Below are 20836 nucleotides of genomic sequence, written 5' to 3'. Positions count from 1 at the left end.
TACATACATTTATGGTTGATCTTTAGTATCTCAGACTGAGCAAGTAAGATGTGGAGGATGATTAGAATTAGTTTCCTCTGGGCAACTGCAACAGAAGGGCAGAAGTGTTACAAAGCTGGCAACCGGTGTGAAAGGCAGCATTTATACCCCAGACTGAAAACATGGATGTGTGTTAATTAAATAATGCTATGTTTTGACTGTTTAAATAGCTCTCTGTGAATTTTATGCCAGGCACCTTGAGAGATTCCTATCGCTTATTTTTTCTCATAGTTCATACAGAAAATTTCTATCCTTGATTCTAACTTAATTGCGTAAAAGATGCTTTTTTCATGTTACTCATCTAATTTCCTCTATTAACAGCTACATGGAAGACAGTCCTGAACCACATTAGCTTCCATATGAAATTAAGGCTTGCTGTTTATTTTCAATCCAATTAATAAAGGGACATCTGGGACTGACTGAATCTTACAACCTCCACTCAGCTGGTTCCCAATGCTTCACATATTTTTCAAGGTTCACTGTTCATGCTCATTATGGCTCAATTCTCAACACCACTGTTTTTATCACCTACAGGCACATCTCAAAAAAACACAGGACAATAGAAAAAGGATATTTTATCCACACACAAGCACACATGTACCAAGGACTTGAGAACATCTGGATCAGTAACAGCCAGAATTACTTGAAATAAAATCCTAAGAAATCTTAATGGAACAGTCAAACCTGGTTAATCCAAAACACTTTGCAAACTATTTTTATTCAAATTAAAAAGACACAGGTAAACAAAGTGATGGTACATACATGTTATAAACCTGGTTAGCAGCTCAGCCTTCAGGAGTACAAGATCTAATGAAAAGCCAAGCATGGATAAACCAGGTACAAAAACAGATGCTGAAAAAAAGTCACCAACATCAACGTTTTGAATTTTTACACAAACAGTAAATTTTCTCATGGAAGGGAAGGACTGAGGAAGAGAACAAATAATTATTAGTTGTCTCCAACTGGTTTATGAAAATACCTGTCCTAGTTTTATCTATTTTCCACTCTCACAGAAGCCAACCATTGCCCACACATCCTTTTATTTTAATATGAAAGTTTTGTTTACGCTAGTACAATGAACGGCAGTGAAAAACAGATGAGGGGCTCAAACACCCACAGAGAGAGAAAAAGACAGATAGACATGTCTTTTTTTTTTTTTTTTTTTTAAACCAGAGTGAGAAAAGTTTCTTTTGCTGGTTTTGAATTCTAGACTGTAGCCATTATATCCTAAATTTCACTGCAATCAACTGAAATGCCTCCAGTTTAGAGAGAAACGATTTTGAAATAAATAAGGCTTAAAATAATTGATCAGGGCCAGCCCAGTGGCTTAGTGGTAGTGCTCTGCACTGCCTTGATGAAGGAGGAGCCAGGTTTTGTTTGCACTTCCAATCTCTTGCTCCTGGGCCAGAAAGAGCAGTGAAAGGAGGGATTCGGCTGCTCAGCAGGAGAGAGCCAGTGCTGCACATCTGCTCATCACTGACCTTCAGATAAATTAAACATCTGAGTTATACAGGCTCCAAAGGGAGTCCCATCCAGTCCTCAAAAGAAAATAAATAAAAACAATAATTTAATTAAAATTCATCCCAGGTTCTTTGGTGTAATTTTTGTTAATGCTGAGAAGTAGGAGAATCTGGTGGTGTATTAGTACAATCCATGATAGTTCCAAATGCTCAAAAACTAGGATTTTGCTGCCTGATTCACTTCAACATCCCATCTTTGTGGCTAAAAACTGCAAAACCTATGGTAACTTAAACACATTTTATAGGGGTGGTCTAAGACTATTCAATTTCTACTTTATTAAATAAAATTGGTAATTTACAAAGGCCAGTAAAGAATTTCTGTACCACGGGTGTGCTACTTGTAGAGCTCAAAACTGTCATTTCCCTCTGTGTTGTTTTTTTCCATTTCCTTCACATCCACTGCACATCTGACCTAAACTGTCTTTAAGTGCCTATTTGTAATTACCAGGGGTATTTTGTGCAATGACTGACTGGAGGATTTCAATAGGAGAGGGAGAGGAATTGGCCAGTAAAATTAAATCACAGTTTATACTTGCAAGTGTCACTTCCCTTATGAGTATTAATTACATCAGCAAAACAAACCCCAAGATATCCAGTATTTGAAGGAAAATATTTAATTTAACCTTCTGCCAAATATACTGAAATGAAAATGTTCTGTACTAACAGACTTTAGAACTCATTTCCACATGATGAACATCTCTAGCATAAATGAAGTGTATCAGTAAATCAGTTAATTTGGGCTGAGTTGCAGTGCCCACATTGCTGCTGACTTTTCCCAAATTCATAGAGCTTTCCCAGTTACTAAAAGCAATCCAAAAGTATTAATTTTTTTCCCAATATTAAATAAATGAAAGGATTTACCTTTAAACAAATAACTTTGTAGTCCAAAAGGTTGGTTAGTTATGAGGACAGGTAAATCTTTAGCAGAAGGCAGCCACAACCTTGAAATTTGGCAAGAAGAGTCAATACCTACTTTACTTAGATAAAAAAAACAAAAACAAAAGAAAAAAAAAAAAAAGAAAAGAAAAAAAAACAACCCAAACCCTTTGAAGGCTGCAATGCAAGTACTCTATTTCTCCAATGTACTGGGTATGCTGACCTTACACATACCATACCATACAGTAGTATTTTACTTTCAGGTTAATTTAAGCATCAAATTTCACTCAAATTTGCATTGCAGAACTTTCACTAAGGTTAATGAATACACTTAAAGAAAGCATACAAAAATGTCTTACAATGCCCAATCATGAACAGAGTATGTGTGAATTTAAAAAAACATCACATTACTTCACTAACAGAACAACTCCACTTTTCTCCCCTAACTTACCTTCCAAAACCTGGGCTGGTTCCGAGTTCTGTGAACCTCCTCCAGCACAGACAGAATCTCTCAGGGAAGGAGCTTCCCTGTCCCAGTGCTGGGGACATCGCAGAACCCCCAGCACAGGCCATGGCAGATGAAACACTTCCTCTCTAAGGGCCTGCCAGTACAGGGACTGTGGTACTGATTTAGGATCACAATGGCCTTGGCTACACAGTTAAATAACTGGACAGGACTGGACAACATGAGCAGTCGAGACATCCTTGTCCTGTCCAACCAGCACTTCCAGCGCTGCTGGGGCCCACCCAGCCATCTCAGTGTTGACTTGGAATGCCAATTTTCCTTAGTGCCAAAGCTTATCTTACCTTTAGCTTCTTTTAAGAGATCCTCCCTGTTCACACCCGAGCAGTTCTGCCCAAAGTGGCCAGCACACACAAGCACAGGTACACACATTCTTATAGGATGTAAACTATGACTAATTCACATTCCACTGTATCAATCTGTAAATACTTTGTTTTCCTTTTTTTTTTTTATATAAAAACAATGGCATCAGATTCTCAGCAATAAAGTATAAGAAAGGTGAATCCTTGACTACACTCAACCAATTATGAAATCGCCTTTCAAACAAAGGAAACATATGCAAAAAATCTGTGTATTTGATAAAGTCAACTTAATATAACAAAAAGTGAAATATGCTTATTAAAAGTGTCCTTATATAAAAATGGTCTTGCAATGTACAGTAAAATGCAATACAAATTATTGTTGGTTATCTCTTCCCACCCAGTAACTAAACCAGCTATTGTCCCATGAACTCCTGGAGCAGGAGTGCTGCTGTGCCTACACGTTCTCCAGGTTGTAGGCCTGGCGGATGTTCAGGGTGTCGCGCAGCATCAGGTCCCGCAGGCGCCACAGCGCGTCGGCCATGGTGGTGTGAGCCCCTTTGCTCTTCAACCAGTGCGAGGGCAGGCGGCTCTCCTGCTCCTTGGACAAGTGCACATCTCGTCTCCGTGCTGCAAAACCCAAGAAATGCTCCAATTACCTACTGGTTTATTCTAGAAAAAGGTAAATATAACACTACAATAGAAGATACTCTATTTTTGCCCTTAGTATTTAAACCCATACCACTGATTCTTCAGTTTATACAACACTGGTGGAGTTTGCCTGTGGATAACATATATATTCTCAGTCTGTTGATTTATCTTTAGGAATTAATTGCATGGATATATTTTAATAAGCAAACAGCAGTTTTATTTCACGTTTGCTATAAAAGCAAAAAGAATGGGTTACGAGGAAGCCAAAGCCTTACCTGCAAGGGTCTGGTCCCACTTGCTGATACTGTTTGACTCAGCACTGAGCCCCTCGATGTATTTCAGGTAGGCTTCAGAATGGAGGAGCCTCTGTGTCTTTGGTGGAGGGGAGACGAACATGGGGGTGCTGGGCTGCTGCATGACGGGCTGGCTGGCAGGGCTCTGCCCTGGGTACGGCGGGGGCGCCTGCTGGCCTGGCGGGCCCAGGATCCCCATCTGAAATGCAAAGCCAGCCAGGGGTCACACCCCACAGCTCACACCCCAGCCTCGGGGCATCCTCATGCAATGGAGTTTCAACTGAGATTACGTGCAAAAGCCTGAGAAAATTTCCCTGGAGATGCACATTTTGGCCGGGAGATGCACCAAGAATGGAAGTACAAACCAACCTTTCATACTCAACAGATATTGTTCCTATTTCTGATCTATGTAAATATACTCTGGTTATCATCACCATATCTCTTCTCTCCTAGCCTTAATTACACCTTCTATCTCCTTTTCATTTCCTGTTTTCTCCAATTTGATCTGAAATACTGTGGTCTGTGAAGTGCAAGATTTAACTCTAAAACATCTAATCCAAACTGACACAGATCCTTGGACAACTGGGTTATTTCCACAGAATCACTGTCAGCCAAAAATCTCAGGCAGGAAAATTCCCAGTCACACAGAAGAATTCCTACCACTGTGATTAACCAGCAGTACTGAGAACTCTTAGCACAGACATCCTGTTGTCTGGAATAACTCAACTCAACATCACAACATCAACACTTTACCACTTAACTTCTAGTACTCATAGAATCACAGAATGGTTTGGCTTGAAAGAGGCCTTAAAGCCCATCTCATTCCAACCCTCTGCCATGTGCAGAGACACATTCCACTAGACCAGCTCACTCCAAGCCCCATCCAACCTGGCCTTGAACAACTTCAGGGGTGGGGCAGCCACAGCTTCTCTGGGCAACCTGTGTCAGTGCCTCTGAATAAATAACTTCTTCCCAGCATCTAACCTGAACCTCTCCTCTTTTAGTTTAAAACATCCCCCACCCCCATCCTACCACTATTTGCCTGTGCACAGCAACTCTCCCTCCCTTTCTTTACACCCTCAAGCCAAAACCACATTTCTCTTTATGATGCAAAAATATAGTCAATAAAATTGGAAATTATCTGAACAGTTAATCTTCATTAATCACTGAGAAGAAACGTCATATCATCACAGTTACCCATGCTCACAAATTCTGAACTGCCAATGAACATCTGCTTCATCAGTTTGTGAAATATGAATATTCTGTTACCTATGCATCAACTGATAAAATGGGCAGTGTCCTCTCTGTGTCACAAAGCACACAAAACCTAAATTACCAGCAGTTTCACAGTATGCTGAAATTACACAGTTTAGTAGAAAAGTGAGACAAAACACTGCCTTGTTTGTATTCAAGTTACCTCACTCAACAAACCACCTGAGTGTAACAACAATGCCACCATCAAATACAGACATACTCTCTAAGTGTGAGATATCAATTGGCTCTAAACACATCAGAACATTTCATTTCTGTTCTCCCTGGGAAAGCCTATGTGCATCCTTACATGTCTAAACTGGGATGTTGCTCAAATGCTGATTCTGAGCCTTAGAGCCTCATAAATAATGCAAAAATGACTCACCTGCTGTCCAAAAGGACTTGCTCCTGGTGCTGGAGTGCCTACCATAGGGGACACATTTTGGCCTATAACACCTATATTCCAAAATATAAAATAATTAGTCTTACTTCAGAGCAGTGACAAATACATCTTTGGTCTTCTATAGAAAGAATTAATACTTTGATATCACTGCTCACAGTTATTTTAAGTAGATGTACAACAATCAAATATTCCCCTTGCCCCCAGTGAAAAACTTCACAAGTTTTTGAATGAAAAAAAAAGAAGCCAACATGACAACTACCAAACACTGATATGTGGCCTGTTGAATAATTTTAAATAGAGAAATGCAAAGTGAATAGGTTTGGCTTTTCAGGCTTTTTTTGTGTTACTTAGTGATTGCATGATTGCATCTTTTCATTTATAATATACACCTTTGGCTTGACAGGATCTTCCTGAAGTCTTTCCTTTAAGAAAGGAAATGCTGATCTGCTTTAGCAACACTTCACATTTCCTTGTGTTCAGTTTTATAAAATGTTCACAGCAAGATGAAATTCAGGTCTTTCATAAATTCTGTTAGATGTCACTAATACAAAGTGCAACTTGCAGGTTAAGCTTCAATAGCCTTAGAGAACAATGAATATTTAAAATCAATGTCAAAAAAATAAAAGCTGTTTTTCTCAAGCATATTGGGACTTCTCCCTGCTGCACAGAATGCAGCACAACCATGTCAGTCTTACATACAAAAATGTACAGATCTAAATGAGAATCATGTAGTTCCTGACATTTTATATACAGATGCTCAGGTCTGAAAAAAATGAAAGTTATGCGTGCTGCTGCTTTCTTTCTGTTTGTGCCACTTCTCATGTTCACTCATTGGAAAAGCTGCAGACTAACTGTGCTCTTCCTGAAGATTTAATTTACATGAATTAAATACATGATTTCTGTATCAGTGATCAAAGGATGTGCTACTGGGTTTCACTCACTAAAGCATTATTCAAATGCATTTTCCATTTGATCACAGCTCCCATTTTAAATGCATCTGTACCAACAGTATGTCAGAAGTTGGGAAAAACATTGGTAACACAAGCTGTGGAATTATTTTTAGTCCAAAAGGAAAGGGTTTGGAGGAGGGCACCCTCCCCATCACAGCACCAGAGCACGGCTTCCCCCTTAGCCTGCTGTGCCCAGTTCAGCACCACTTCACGTGGGGTCCTGCACTCCCAGATTGTTACTTGACTAATCCACATCCCATCAGTTGTATCACAAACATCCAGCCCACCGTGGTGGGAGCAGCCTTTCAGAGGGATGTGCTGTCCTGGATTCACCTCCCACACGTTTGGCTGATGTGTGCTAATGTCACTGCACAGCTGCTGTCCTGCTCCCTCTAGGTGCCATCGCAGGGAATCGTGTGCTCCAGCCAAGCTGCGCGTGTAATGCTGATGGGTTTCATAAACACCAGGCAAGCAAACAAAAACTTCCCAACTCAAGTAATTTATGTACAGATAAAATTCTTAAAACAGCTTCTGATAAAAACATTTGCAAGGGGATAGAGAGAGGCAGATGAGACAATTTTGTCCACAGCTTGTTTACTGCTGAATAGAGGGATAGCACATCTTTTTCATGGGCACATGAATTATCAGAAATAAAAAATGAGTCAAGCAGGGAACAGATCAAGAGGGCAGATAAATGTTTTTTCCCCTTAATTGGGACATATTAATGGCATTAACACTGGTAAAATGTTTCATTTAAGCCTCACTTTTAATCGAAAGTGTGGTAAAAATACAGCAAATGCAATAGAAATGCTCTCAAAAATCAATTCAAAATTTGGCCACAGGGAATACTGAACCTTGTCCCTACATATTTCCAGTCACTGTTCTATCAGCAAGCTTTAATCTGAACACTGTTTTACAGTAACACATCAGTACTCTTGTGGCCACGGAGTCTTACATGACAGGGCTCATTTCAGTGCAGTCTGACATTAACACACTGAAAAAGACTTTGGTAGGGAACAAGAACAATAAATTTCACTTATAAGCCCACTTCAAATAAAAAAAGGATGAGTGTAGAGATACTGTTCAAATAACATAAGGATAGGAACAGGGTGATTTCAGCTTTTCATAGCTCTGATAAACTCAAGCACAATTACCAAGGGTTTTTTGACTGGAGCAAAACTCCTGCTGGAGCAGCATGTTTCTCCAGTACCCTTTCCTTGAGGGCTTACTGGACATGCTGTTGTGCCAGTATTTTGCACACCCCTCATAATCAGCAGTGCTGCTCCTCACAATCCAAAGCCAGGACCAGAACAAGCTGCAGAGAACTCCTGTAACAATGGGTAAAACCAAGTACATGACAATGAAATAAAGAGGGAATGAGGATGAGGTTCTTACCGGGTGGTGGGATGCCTGGGATGCCTGGCATACCTGGCGGGAGTTGGTGGGGTGGGGGCACCCCTGGGTGAAGTGGCTGCATGCTGCCCATGCTAACAATGCCATCAACTGGGCCCTGCAAAGGTGGCAGCACCGGTGGATAGCCACTTATCATGCCTTGAAGGACACAACAAATTTCAAACATGCATCAATAACATGCAGTATGGTCTACACAGTATGCACAGACATGCACTATCCACACACACACAAAAAAAAAAGCACCTTTAGTACAGCAAGACAATACTACAATTAGTATCTTGCAAAATAAATAAAAAAAAAGAGAACAAAAACAAAAAAAAAAGCTGTAAATATGAAACACTATACTTTTGATGAATTAGTATTTAGTGTGTTTATATGTTTCTCACGGGGCAATAAATGTTGAATACTCAGATATGTTAACACAAGGCATAAATTCAGCCACAGTTATATGTTACTAATGCAAGCAGTTTTAATACAGCTTAAAGCTCTGCCATCTGCACACAGATTACAAACACAACACTGGCCAGCCCCACAGACAGCCCTGCTCTGTAGGCTAGTTCAGAGGCCACAAAAATAAAGCCCCAGACATTTTCCTGCAGTACACATGCAAAACTGATGCACAAAAGCCCTCCAACATTCACATACTTGAAACTAATGGCAGTGATAGATGATTTTTATTAAACCATCTCCAATATGAACTAAGACAGCAATGCAGATTTTAAACTTGGGTTTAAAGTGCTGGGCTTACGCTCATGTAGTAGTAACTTGTGCAGTAACTTACACTCATGGCGTTAGACTGAAGTGAAAGGGTTCAAAAGCAACACCTGTCCCTCACAGAATTTCACTGTCCATGTCTGCAAGGTGTCTTTAGAGGAAAATCAGTGACACTGCAAACACTGCATTGTGCTGCTGCTCAAAAATTTAGTTTTCTGCATGTGAAGGAAGAAAATTTCTCTAGCTTTGGCTCATATTTTCTGCTATCCATGTAGTGAACCTACACAGTATAACTGCACTATGCTTGTTAGGCCCTGGAATGATTAACTTAAATGGATGCATTGCCAGGTAAGCAAGAAAAGGGGTTGGAAAGACAATGAAAAGATGACAGAGGACAGAAGCAGATCTAGAGAGATGAGATAAGTTAGAAATGCAGATTTGTTGGGGCTTCTATAGTCTGCTCCAAGAAACCACCGAGTCTTTGCCACACTCCCTGTAATTCATAAAAGGAACTCTCAAAACAGAGACTTCTGCAATGAGACTGGCCAAAAACTTTCATCAGTTCTGACTGAGAACAAAGCTGTCACCAGCTTAGGGTCTAAACAGGAGAAGCAGCTCCAAAATAAAAGCTAAACCTGTCACTCCCTCAGGATGTTACAGAAGTGAGAAACCTCTCATCTCAAAAGCTTTACATGTAGAAAACACCAAGAAAGTAAAGAACTAATCTCCCTCAAGCCTTCATTTTCCACAGGGCACCTAGACTGACACATGAAATATGCTGTAGGTACCTATTTCAAATATCAGAAACCTTATCTGTACCTCTTTATTACAGGGAAATCCATACTTCCAATGGAAAAAGGAAAAGAAGAAACACAACAAAAGCCTCCTTGGCATAAAGAGCTTTCACACTGTAGCTACTGCCTGGTGCTTGCTGTGCACCCTGAGCTGCTGACACATCTTCAGTGCAGTTAATGCACTTCTGAAGCTTTAAAACAAACAAACAAAAAACTCTCCAAGGAATCAATCCCGTATTTATCAATCATGGAAGCTTAGTTCTACATTTCCAATTAAAATACTCAACAACTGGCTAATAAAGGTGCCATCCAATCTCCATGATAAATCAGTTCTTGTAGCTCATTCTGAGTAAGAGCAGCCATTTCCTTACCCCATGTACGAACTGCAAACTTTTATTTTAAACTAGCAAACATGGCCAAACTATTTCCAGCTCCCACAACTGTGATTTAGGATCTCTTTGAAATTACTTGTTCTCCTGTTCTTTATTATAACAACATAAGATTAAGTAAACTTTTGCAATACCTAAATGTAGAAGACATTAAAGTGCTACACACTAAGAGAAACACATCTCAGAAGGCTTCCAGATTTCCTGGCCCTGGGGGCCATAAAGAAGTTCTGTGATGGAGAAGCTCTCTGAACTAGAGATAAGCAATCCAAGGATGGAGAAGGATGTGAAGGAGGTCCAAACAGAACCAGATACTTCCAAGTAGGACTTGTGAAAACCTAAAGATGAAAGACTGTTTTTCAAATGGGCCACAAAAGTAGCAAGGGTTAAAAAGGATCTGCCCCATCATATATTTTAAAGAAGTATTTCCCAAAGCCAAAGTGAAGAGCCTTGGGTGTTGATCTGCTTGAATAAGATAATGGCCTGAAATAGAGGTTTGCTGTCACAGGAAATAAGGTAGCATGTGTAGCTGGCAGAATGCACATTTTTGGGGAAGTTTTAAGGAAGTGTTAACAGCAAGTATTACTGCCCATCAACACCTGCCTCCAAAAACTGGAAAAGTGACTCAGTGCCAAAAAACCTAAGAACCAAACTAAGAAAACACAACCACAAGAGGATGGTATTTCTACATATTCTAGATTGATGTAAATTATTCACAAAAGAGAACAGCACTGGGAAACTCTTTTTTCCACTCCTTTTTCTTAATATATGCACAGAAAAGTGTACACACACACACACACACACACAAACATACACCAACTGCAAACAGTTCAGAGGGAAATTACCACAAACAGAGTGAAAAAAAGCCAAAAAAAAATGCAACTCAGTGTAAACAAATGCTTTGTAATCTGGAGATCATGTACCAACTAAGGAATGTGCTTTCAGTTAAACATCCATGCAGCCTATTTACTGAAAGGGGATTTAGAGATCGTGATGAAAAACGCTTCAGGCTGTCAGCTCGAAATAAGGCCACAGCCTGTGAGATGAGAAAGAAAAAGAAAAATGACAAAAGAATAAATGGAGTAATTGGAATGTCTTAAGGGAAAGCTAAAAAGACCCCGAAACTCAAACCAAAAACCTTCCAAATACTGATTTTAATCTACTCAGCACTATTTTGACCTTGACTGAAGGAATTTAGTTCTTATTTTAATTAGAAACTGAGGAAGGAAAACAACCTATCAGGTCACACCTAATTAATTTTCTCACCCACGTATGGCTGATTTCCATACAAGAGTCTTCAGTGGACTACATTGTCTTCAGATCTGATCCTGAAAATACTTACTCCGAGCATACTCCCTATGAAATCAAGCCGGATTACAACTGGTAACGAGCTCAACACCCAGCAACAGGGACCTCGTGGAAGAGTTCTCCAAGCTCAGTTCTATTCTGAAAAATAACCTGATAAAACCAGCAATGTTGTCATTTTGTCTTTGTTTCTGCAATGGCTCTAGATCCTGGTCTGCTCTGCTTACCAGTGCATAAGAGGCAATTCTACAAAGCTTTTGCTTGGATTTAAAATCTGGGTTAGACTCTGTTGGCTCTCACCTCCCTGACAATTAAACCCCCAACAATTTCCCTCCTGCTTTACCACTGCCACAGATGCTGCATGCACTAGAAGACTACTTAGCTGCTGCCCTCCTGCTACAGCAGGGCTAAAGGTGAACTCTGCAAGGCAGAGTGAATAAACACGACTGCACACTACCAGAACAGGAGCACTGCACGAGGAGGACCCTGCTTCCCTGCACTTTCCACAGGCTACTCTCCACTGGAGCAAGTAAGGCTGGACACCAGGCCACTGCTGCACTAGGCATGTTCATCATGAAGAAGGACTGAAGAGTTTGAGCTTTTGCTTCCAATGTGACCCAAGAGAGTGTTCAGAGTTATGAAGGGGGTTGATAAAGTGGATGAGGAAAAAATGGTCATAGCTCCTACGTTTTACCTGCAACGGGTGTCAACTGCTGATTGAGCATTCCCATTGGTGTTGGTGGCGGCACCACCCCCATAAGAGCCCCGACAGGAGTGCCTGCCCGGGGGGAGGAATTCTGCTGCTGTGCTGCTCGCTCTCTCTCCTGCTGCTCAGCAACTTTAGCTGCCCGCTCTGTAAAAGTATTTTAGATTTTCAGTTCTGTTTTGTAACCCAGAATTTCAAAATATTATCTGTTCATTAAAAAGGACTAGTCAGACACTGGCATAGTTTAGTCAAATATAAAGTAGAACAGATGAATCTTTTTTATACAGCATATGATTTGATTTCATGTGGCTGCAGCTAAGACTTTTAGAGTACCTTTCATGAAAAATATTCCACAAAGTTTTATCTCTTTCTAAAAAAAAAAAAAAAAAATTAAAATAAAGAATAAAATAAAAATTTTTAAAAAAATTAAAAGAACAAATTTGATGATAATAACACCAGTGTTACCAGCATGAAGCAGCAGTCCAGCACTAGGCTTGGTCCGCAGTAGGACATGGCAAAACATTCCCTGTTTTGACACCACTGGCTCAGCCAAACCAGCTGCAGCCAAGGCCAGCAGCTCTTGGGTGAATCCTCTACCAGCTGCTGTGGGAACTGAAGTCCCACCATCAGGTGTGCCCTAAAGAGTGCTGCAAAGAGCAGACAGCAGTGCCAGCTGGTGGCACGGCCATTTGTGGGCTCCTCATGTATTTTACCACTGATGCAGCTGAAAAGTGGTGGCAAAATCGGGGAGCATTTGTAAAGTTTCCCTAGTGCATATTGGTCCTTAGCTTTGGGAACATAACAAGCAGCAGTTTGATAAACCAAAAATTTTTCTCTGCTTCTTTCTGTCACTTCCCCGTTTGGTCCCCTAGGAGTTATTTTTTTTTTTCTGAAGATGTCTAACTCACATTGTGCTGCTCACTGGAGGCCATGTGTGTCCTTTGTACGATGAATCTGGTCATTATCTCAATCAAGTCTCTCACTGTGACTGCAAGAACAAAAGATCTACTGCAGGGTAATCTGACCAGAGGACAATTTTATATTAAGGGAAGGGCAAAGGGTCATGGGAAGAAGAAAGAAAAAAAACCAAAAAACAAGCAAACAAAAAAGGAGAAATACTGAATGCCCACTCCAGGTGCTTCATGGGCATGCAAGCTCCTGCTGTGTTTACTCTGAACGTTGTGTCTGACTGGCACAATGAGGAACAAGGAAGAATAAATGGATACAGGATACATCTCCAGCAATTTTTAACAACAATGAATGCAGGGCTATGAGTTCTCTTGCAGTTGGTGAAAGATGGAAACTGCCACTAAACCAGCAATCAGTCCTCTGTCAAACAAAGGCTAAGAAGTTCATCAAGGAAATTAAGTTATGCATCCTGCCAGTGTTACTCACTTCCTCTAGGACACAACTTTGAATATCTACCACACTTTTGACTCCTCTAGAACCTGTTTATGCAGCTTCTAGCACTACTTTCATACACTCAAAGACCAGTTTCATTTCCAAAGACATTTCCTTCCTTCTTTCCACTTCTGCAATTTCAAGGAGTGATGACGACGCAGAGAAACTTCTACATTTAATATAGGTAACCCGGATGCAGTTGAGCACAAAATACACAAGATATTTAAAGGTAGATCCTGAAGTAGAAAAATGAGAAAATCCTCTCCAGAGCACAGCAAGCACTTCGGGAAAAGATGAAGCAGTTGTTCTGACTCTCACCTACTTTTGGCCAGCTAAAAAACAAAAAATGGTCAGACAAAAGCAAAAGAGACACTCTGATGAATGAGAAATTACTGTTAAGTGTTCAGCTTTATCAGACTTCAGAGTGCTGAGGTTTGAAGAAGGACCTGACATAGGAAAGTACTCAAGTTTTACCTAGCCCCTATCCATGCCCTGACTGCCACAGTAAGAAGTAACAAATGGACTAACACTGCCAAAGGGAACCAGAGGAGGTATCTGAAAGTTCAGCCTAAAGCATTCACCCTAATACTCAATAATAAACCCAAATCACATAGGCCAGGACTTGAGATCATTTGAACATTTTCAGCACATCTCAAGAGACAGGAAAGAGACCTGCTCTGAACAGTTTTTCCTTACAACAGGCCTTTCCCTCAATCCCCTTTACTTTATTTAGCCATGCAGGCACTTCCAACACTGCCTCTTCTTAACTATTGGTAAAAAACCAACTAAAACCACGCACATAAACCAAACAAAATTTTCAGTGGGTCAAAATGGATCTAAAATGTAAACCACTTTTCATCAGAAAATGAAGGGCCCTTTTTAACTGAGGTGTCAAACCATGCCCACTCCCTAGTTCACATCCACACCAGGGAACACATGAATTTTGACTCTTCACAGGGGAAGCAGTGAAGTTTCTCTCCTTCCACACACCATAAGCAAACACAGTTTGGACACTTTGTTACCCCATCCCAACCCCTCAAAACTAAGTAAAAGTAAGTCTAGTTCAAGACAGACACCAAGCCAGGGAAACTGAAGCTGAAACCCCAAAAGCTTTGGAAAATTTTAATTGAGAAGAAAGATTAAAATGGAAGCACACAGACAATCATTAACATGGTGGACAAACAGAGCCTTCCTGCAGAAGTGCAGGACTTTAAGCTGCTCTAAGCGAGGAAGCAGTGACATGCCAGCCATCCTCCTGCTGAAGGATGAGGCTGTAAGGAGGGATCTGCCAATAAAAAGATCACACATGCACCTAGAAGGGTGTAAAAGGAAACAACTACAGAACAAAGTAAGGTCCCAGCATTCTCAGAAAGAAACTCAGTTACCATTTTCCTTCGCAGCATTTGCAAAGCAAATTTGGACAGAGCAGAGGGTGCTATGTTTCCCTCCAGAGCTGCAAAGAGGTGCTACTGAAAATTCAGAAAGGACTGTGGTGGTTGAGAGTGGACAGTGACAGCATGCAAGCTTTCAGCCTCAAGATCAAAGCAGCCTTTGAGTTATGGGTGTGCAGAAAACCTATCAAATCTCATTTTCAGAGTTATAACTTAACTGGGCCATAACTTTCCAAGGTGTTGAAATGTTCCTATCCAAAGGAGCATTTTCTTTCAATAATGTTGCACCAATACAATAGTTAATAGTGTTAACATGCTATTAACTAGAGAAGTAACTATGGATGTTAAATCCATGTATTTGGCTTGGGTAAAGGCTGTCTGTTAAAGATCAGCTGTATTTTATTTTAATCAAATGAAAGTTAAAACAGTGACTATTGGAAGGGAGGGAAGGAATGGAAGGAAAGGAAAGGAGGGAGGGAAGAAAAGGAGGGAGGCAAAGAAAGGAAAGGAGGGAAGGAACCGAGAAAAAGGGAATAAAGGGACAAGAGATAAGTCTAAAGTATCTCATGATTATGAAATATTCCTAGGCTTACTTCAGGATATGAAATTTCTTGACAAAATCAGTTACAAGAGTTGATAAATACTGTACTGAACAATAGGACATATTTACAATATGTACAGTACAAAGCCTCTTAAGACTCTAAGTACTTTTAATAATGAACTTTTCCCCACTCCTCTGTAAGTCTTTCTTACCTGCTGCTACAGCTCTCAAGAGCTTTTTGTCCAAAATAACCCTCAGTCCTTAAGGAAACATTGACAAAATATCTTTCCAACTAAGTTCTAGCCCAGAAGCTCCATACCCCTTTACTTCTAATTAGTGCCCATTTTCTTGGTCTTTGTTAATCTGGTTATTTGTGGCAAAGACATTTAAATTATCAGTTGTGCTCTACATAACTGAAATATGCTCTTTGCTCCTCTTCAGTCATCTCTCAATATGAACTTCTTTTTAAGGTACGCCAGAACACAAATATAAATATTTTCTTTTATTAAACCTGTCATCTGAACAACAGAAAGTGCTGAGAAAGAAAAAAGGCAGAAAAGAGTTCAGCATCTCAGTTTTTACTTACCTTCATATTCTGCTTTCTTTGTTGCTTCCAAGTTTCTCCATTCAGTTCCTACAAGTCTGCTGAGCTCTCCAAAGGAGTAGTCTGGGTGCTGAGCTTTAATCACAGCTCTCATCTCGCTGCTAAACAAGATGTACCCACTCATGTTGATCTTCCTTTTTGATCCCTCCTTCTTGGTGCTGCCCTTAACAGACTTGGGAGTGGACTGTGAGAAAAAGCAGTTATGACCACAAGCGCACAAAAGAGAACAAAAGGAATTGTGTCACGTCACAGATTTCGTCCATTGAGCTGTTCAGAGACGTTGCCAACACAAGTTAAGTAAAATATTTTATTTGCCATCACACATTTTAGGAAAATGCTTCTCCACTTCCTCCTGCAAAACTGGCCTTTGCAATCCCTACTCTCCCTCATTCCACCTTCTAAATGTTATTTTGCCTGCCAGACCTTCTTTTCTCTCCAGTGTTCACTTCTCATTAAGTAAATAGCCATTTCTCCCTGAAAAAACAAGGCCCAGTTTTGCTGATCACTGTTTACCTGCACCACAGATTCACATCATGTTTTTATGTTGTTGAGTAACAAAAATTCTACTCCTTTGCTTTTCCTACTTTGGATATCCCCAGGGAGAGCTCTGTGATGTTTTCAGCCACCAAAAAATTAACCTATTCTGACACCTCTATACTGAGATACTGCAGCTGGAGCCCATTTTTGAAAGCACTTCCATTTATATTTGTCACGTAATTCATCCATACTTTGACCAATAAGACCCATAAATGTATTATCACATCAAAATCCTCTGAAGGCCTTTCTCATACCCCAAACATTATGAATCTGTCACATCTTGAAAAGTGACATTGTTTCCAAGTACCTGGTAGAGGCAAAAAAGGAAACAGAATATATTCAACTTCCTCTCCTGAAATTCTGACCATGTTACTGACTCCATCTAACTTGCTTCTTTGCTTCTTTGTCCCTGCAGTTCAACACTCTTCTCTCAGCTAAAAACAAAGTTTTAGTAATACCAAGATGCTTAAAAAGTCTTGCTTATCATTTTAAGTAAGATGAACTGAGGCCCATTTAAATGGGATTCTAAACTTCACTGTACTAACTTGCAATCTACCCTTGAAATTTTTATTATGAACCTAAAGACAACTTGTCTGGAGGAAGTGAAGCAAACCCCACACAGGGTTTGGGATGATACACAGGGCAGATACAATTCCATCCTGGCTTCTTGGGCAAGCCCACACTGGCAGATGGACAGTTCTCAAACCAAAAAGAGGGAAATCTAATTATATATTTGGCCTCTGATACATTTGCAAATACAGCTACAAGTTTACCACCTGTTTTAGCCTACATAGTTCTTGCAACAGTTTTGGGAACAGTAATTTAATGTAAACCACCCCCCCATCAGTTTGGAAGGGCAAACAGGACTTGGAGAAATCATAAGAATTCCAAATTTGGTTCTTCCATTCTCTGTTCTTTTCCATCTCCCATACACACATTTTTAAATGAACAGTCTTTTTCACTGGAGCCAGATAACAGCATATTTACATTAAGACTTGCTAAAAGAAGAAATCAACCAGGACCCCCCTTTTACTCCTTTTCTCAGCCATATTGCTAAAGCAAAGAATAAAGCTGCACACCTCTTTTTTAAGTATTTTGATTCAACTCATAGCAAACTGCAGCAGGAAAGTATCACCCACCTATCTGCCAAGCCCTACAATACCACATATTCACTTGTCTTGTCTCTGCTCCTATCCTTAGGTGTTATAAGAGTGTCTTTGTTGGCAGAAGAAAAAAGAGTTTAAAAGTTTTAGGGTTAAATAGTTGTTAGATAAAATTCCACTTCTACTGGAATACTCTTCAAGAGTTTTCAAGCTTCTTATAAAATTCAGTTTGTTAAACAAGAGCAGCAGTGAGCAACCTTGCAAGGGAAAATACATTTGATTGTGCCCACATGACAAAAGATCACACTCAAACCAGGCAAAAGCTTGCAATTTCAGCAACTCTTTCACAACATCCAAAGACATTTCTACCCTGGGGTCATATCCTTCCAATGTAATGCAGGAGAAATCAACATTGCTGGCCATAAAAGTGTCTGAAACTCCCTCCTGTTCCCAGCAGATCATTCCCATGGCCTCTTTAAGACTGGCATTAGCTTGGATGTGGGAGTGTGGTGACACAGATAAAGGGTTTAATCCAGTTGCAAACAAACTTTTTTGGTTAGTTGACTTTCCAGGTAAGGCAGTTCCTCACTCTGCTTCCACACTCAGTTATACAAATTCCAGGGCTGTATAAAGAAGTTTTATATTTGAATTTTATATAAAAGGCCTGATACTTCTGAATAAGTGTCACAGAAAACCCAATATTATAAACAACACTAATACATAAAAATGTACCCTGGGTTTTCCTCAGCTGAATGATTTCCTTTAAAAATATTTTAATGGAATGAAACAGTATCACCTGGATATCATATACTGGACATGCCAAAATTGTTTTGTGTCAGTTACTCCATATACTTGTAAATTTCAGTATAAATCCTTTGTTTGTATATGATAAAATATGACTTTCCTCATTTGGATTGCAAAAAGAATGTGGAATATAAAGGGTTCCTGTAGGAAAATCCTTACCTGTGGTGGAGTATAAGGCATTATATCCAAATCACTGGCTAAGGGGGCCTGAAGCTGAGGCATAGAAGGTGTTTCAGTCATATCACCTTCCTCTTCTCCCATCTCTTCCATGTCCTCATCACCTCCTTCCAACTCAGCAAATTTTGCTTCCAGCTGCTGAATCTTCTTTTCCAGTAGAGGAGATGGCTCTTTTTGAGGAACTATGGGTTTTCTGGAAGGTGGAGGAGGAAGACAAAAAGGAGCTGAGAACAGACTCATACCTTACAGGAGAATGAACTTGTTTTAGAAGAGAAAATCAACTTTTCTTAATTTCTGACTGAACAATATAGAAACGATGGTGACTTAAGATGGTGACTTAAGACTATGCTTCCTTTCAGACTCCTGAGCAGAACTAATTCTGTATCTATGCCCAATGCTTCATTTCAGTCACTTGTTAGAAGGATTTTTTATGAGTTAGAAGGGGATTTTAATACAAGTACACAATTTGTACAATAGAAGGCAGTTAACAACACAGCTTCCTTAGATTTCACGTTTTACTTGTTAGAACTTAATATTTTTGTTTTATTAATATGAATATTCACCAAAAGATTTTCCTTACTCATAATGAGGACTTAAGTATTTTCACAATATCCAAGAGAATGTACCAATCTGATAAAGTAACAACTTGAAGTCAGAGGAAGAAAAAGAAAACATCCATTGGTATGAAGACCATAAAAAGATGCCATCTGGATTTCTTTCCAAGAGTGTGGTTATTTGAAATTACACCTCTGACTTGTGTGGGTGTCCTGGGTCAGGCTGGGATGGGGTTAATTCCCTGCACAGCAGCCGAGAGGTGCCGTGTTTTGGATCTGTGAGACAATGGTGTGGATAACACATCCTGCTGTAATTAGTGCTGAACAGCTCAGCATCAAGGCCTTTCCTTTTCCCCACTCTGTGCCCCAGCAGGCTGGGGCTGGGCAGGGATTTGGGAGGGGAGACAATCAGGACAGCTAAGCCAAACCAACCAAGGGGGTATTCCATACTCTGACACCGTGCTCAGCAATAAAACATGGGGAGAAGGGAAGAACAGGCTACATTCAGGGTTATGGCATTTGTCTTTCCCAGTAACCATTCCATGTGCCAAGGCCCTGCTTTCCAGGAAACAGCCAAACATCTGCCCACTGATCTTGCTCTGTTTGTGCATGTAGCTTTGCTTTAATTTCCCAACTGTTTTTAACTCAAGCCAGGAGTTTTTCTTCCTTCTGCCCTTCAGATTCTCTCCCCTATTCCACTGTGGGGCAGTGACCAAAAGGCTGCGTGGGGGCTTAGCTGCCAGTCCACTGCAATCCAAAGAATGCTCAGGTGACCCCCTCATTCCCCTTACATTTTTACCTAAAATAGTATATTTCATCATCTACAACTTTTGCAGACAGTGAAAACCTCTTCAACCCCTTGAATTTCTTCATTTGTTTGTCACTTTCGTTGTAGCGGCTCTCGCAAAGAAAAACATCGTTTTCGGAGATTTCTGTTGGTCTGCAGGAGAGGAAGTCTTTGAATGACAGAACGACACACTTTCCTGCAGAAATGAAAGAGCTGGGTAAGAAGGCAGCCACACTCTCAGACTTTTTTTTAAAAGTGTGGAAAGTCCATTTTTTTTTGCCTGTCTCGTAAGTGTGGAAGATTCCTGGAATTTGGCGCAACTACGGAAAATACATCAATTGATATTCCAACCAAACAATGTCACTCACAAAAAACCCACAGCAACTTAATGCAGCTTTTGGATTTTTTTTTAAGAACTAGAGAATACAGAAAGTCACAAGCCCCCTTGATCACTGTCAGTTACTGCATTTATCACAGCATCCTAAATCCAAAACAAAGTACAGCCATCATCTTCTGCAACAAATCAAACTTCAACCTCCTACTCCTCCTTTCAACTTTCCAGGTAATATGTATTGGAGTAATTACATTAATTTTCAAGAAAAATGGAGTTTTCTGTTCTCTGGCTGTAAACAATGTTCACTTTCATATCATACATTGTAAGAAAGCTTCCTTATAGTGAATCCTCACAACAGGTCCCACAGGCAGGAATGGATATTAGAAACTCACTGAATAGTATCTCCTCCCTCCCTCAGTGAAAAAGACATACTTGGAATCAAACCTACACATAGCCTTCAATCACTTCAGATTGTGTAGG

At 40.1% G+C, this 20836-nt stretch overlaps 1 protein-coding gene across 16 annotated transcripts in view; it reads right to left on the bottom strand.

Moving 5' to 3' along the window:
- Positions 1-399: 399 nt before the first annotated feature.
- PBRM1 (polybromo 1) overlaps positions 400-20836 on the bottom strand; it is a 56361-nt gene continuing 35924 nt past the window's right edge. For 9 of the 16 annotated variants that reach the window (XM_015640700.3, XM_015640701.3, XM_015640694.3 and 6 more), the window contains 7 exons: positions 20035-20218; positions 18664-18874; positions 16043-16244; positions 8201-8356; positions 5838-5908; positions 4184-4400; positions 400-3887 (listed from right to left, as the gene is read on the bottom strand). In XM_015640700.3, the coding sequence (XP_015496186.1) occupies positions 3715-3887; positions 4184-4400; positions 5838-5908; positions 8201-8356; positions 16043-16244; positions 18664-18874; positions 20035-20218 (1214 nt within the window). In that variant the 3' untranslated portion in view covers positions 400-3714. The other 7 variants (XM_015640703.3, XM_033517410.1, XM_033517411.1 and 4 more) reach the window with 4 other exon arrangements.

This window comes from Parus major, chromosome 12 (assembly GCF_001522545.3).
Source record: "Parus major isolate Abel chromosome 12, Parus_major1.1, whole genome shotgun sequence".
In the NCBI taxonomy this organism is placed as follows: Eukaryota; Metazoa; Chordata; class Aves; order Passeriformes; family Paridae; genus Parus; species Parus major.
The sequence above is the reverse complement of the archived record's forward strand: the minus strand, read 5'-3'. Positions and strand labels throughout refer to the sequence as shown.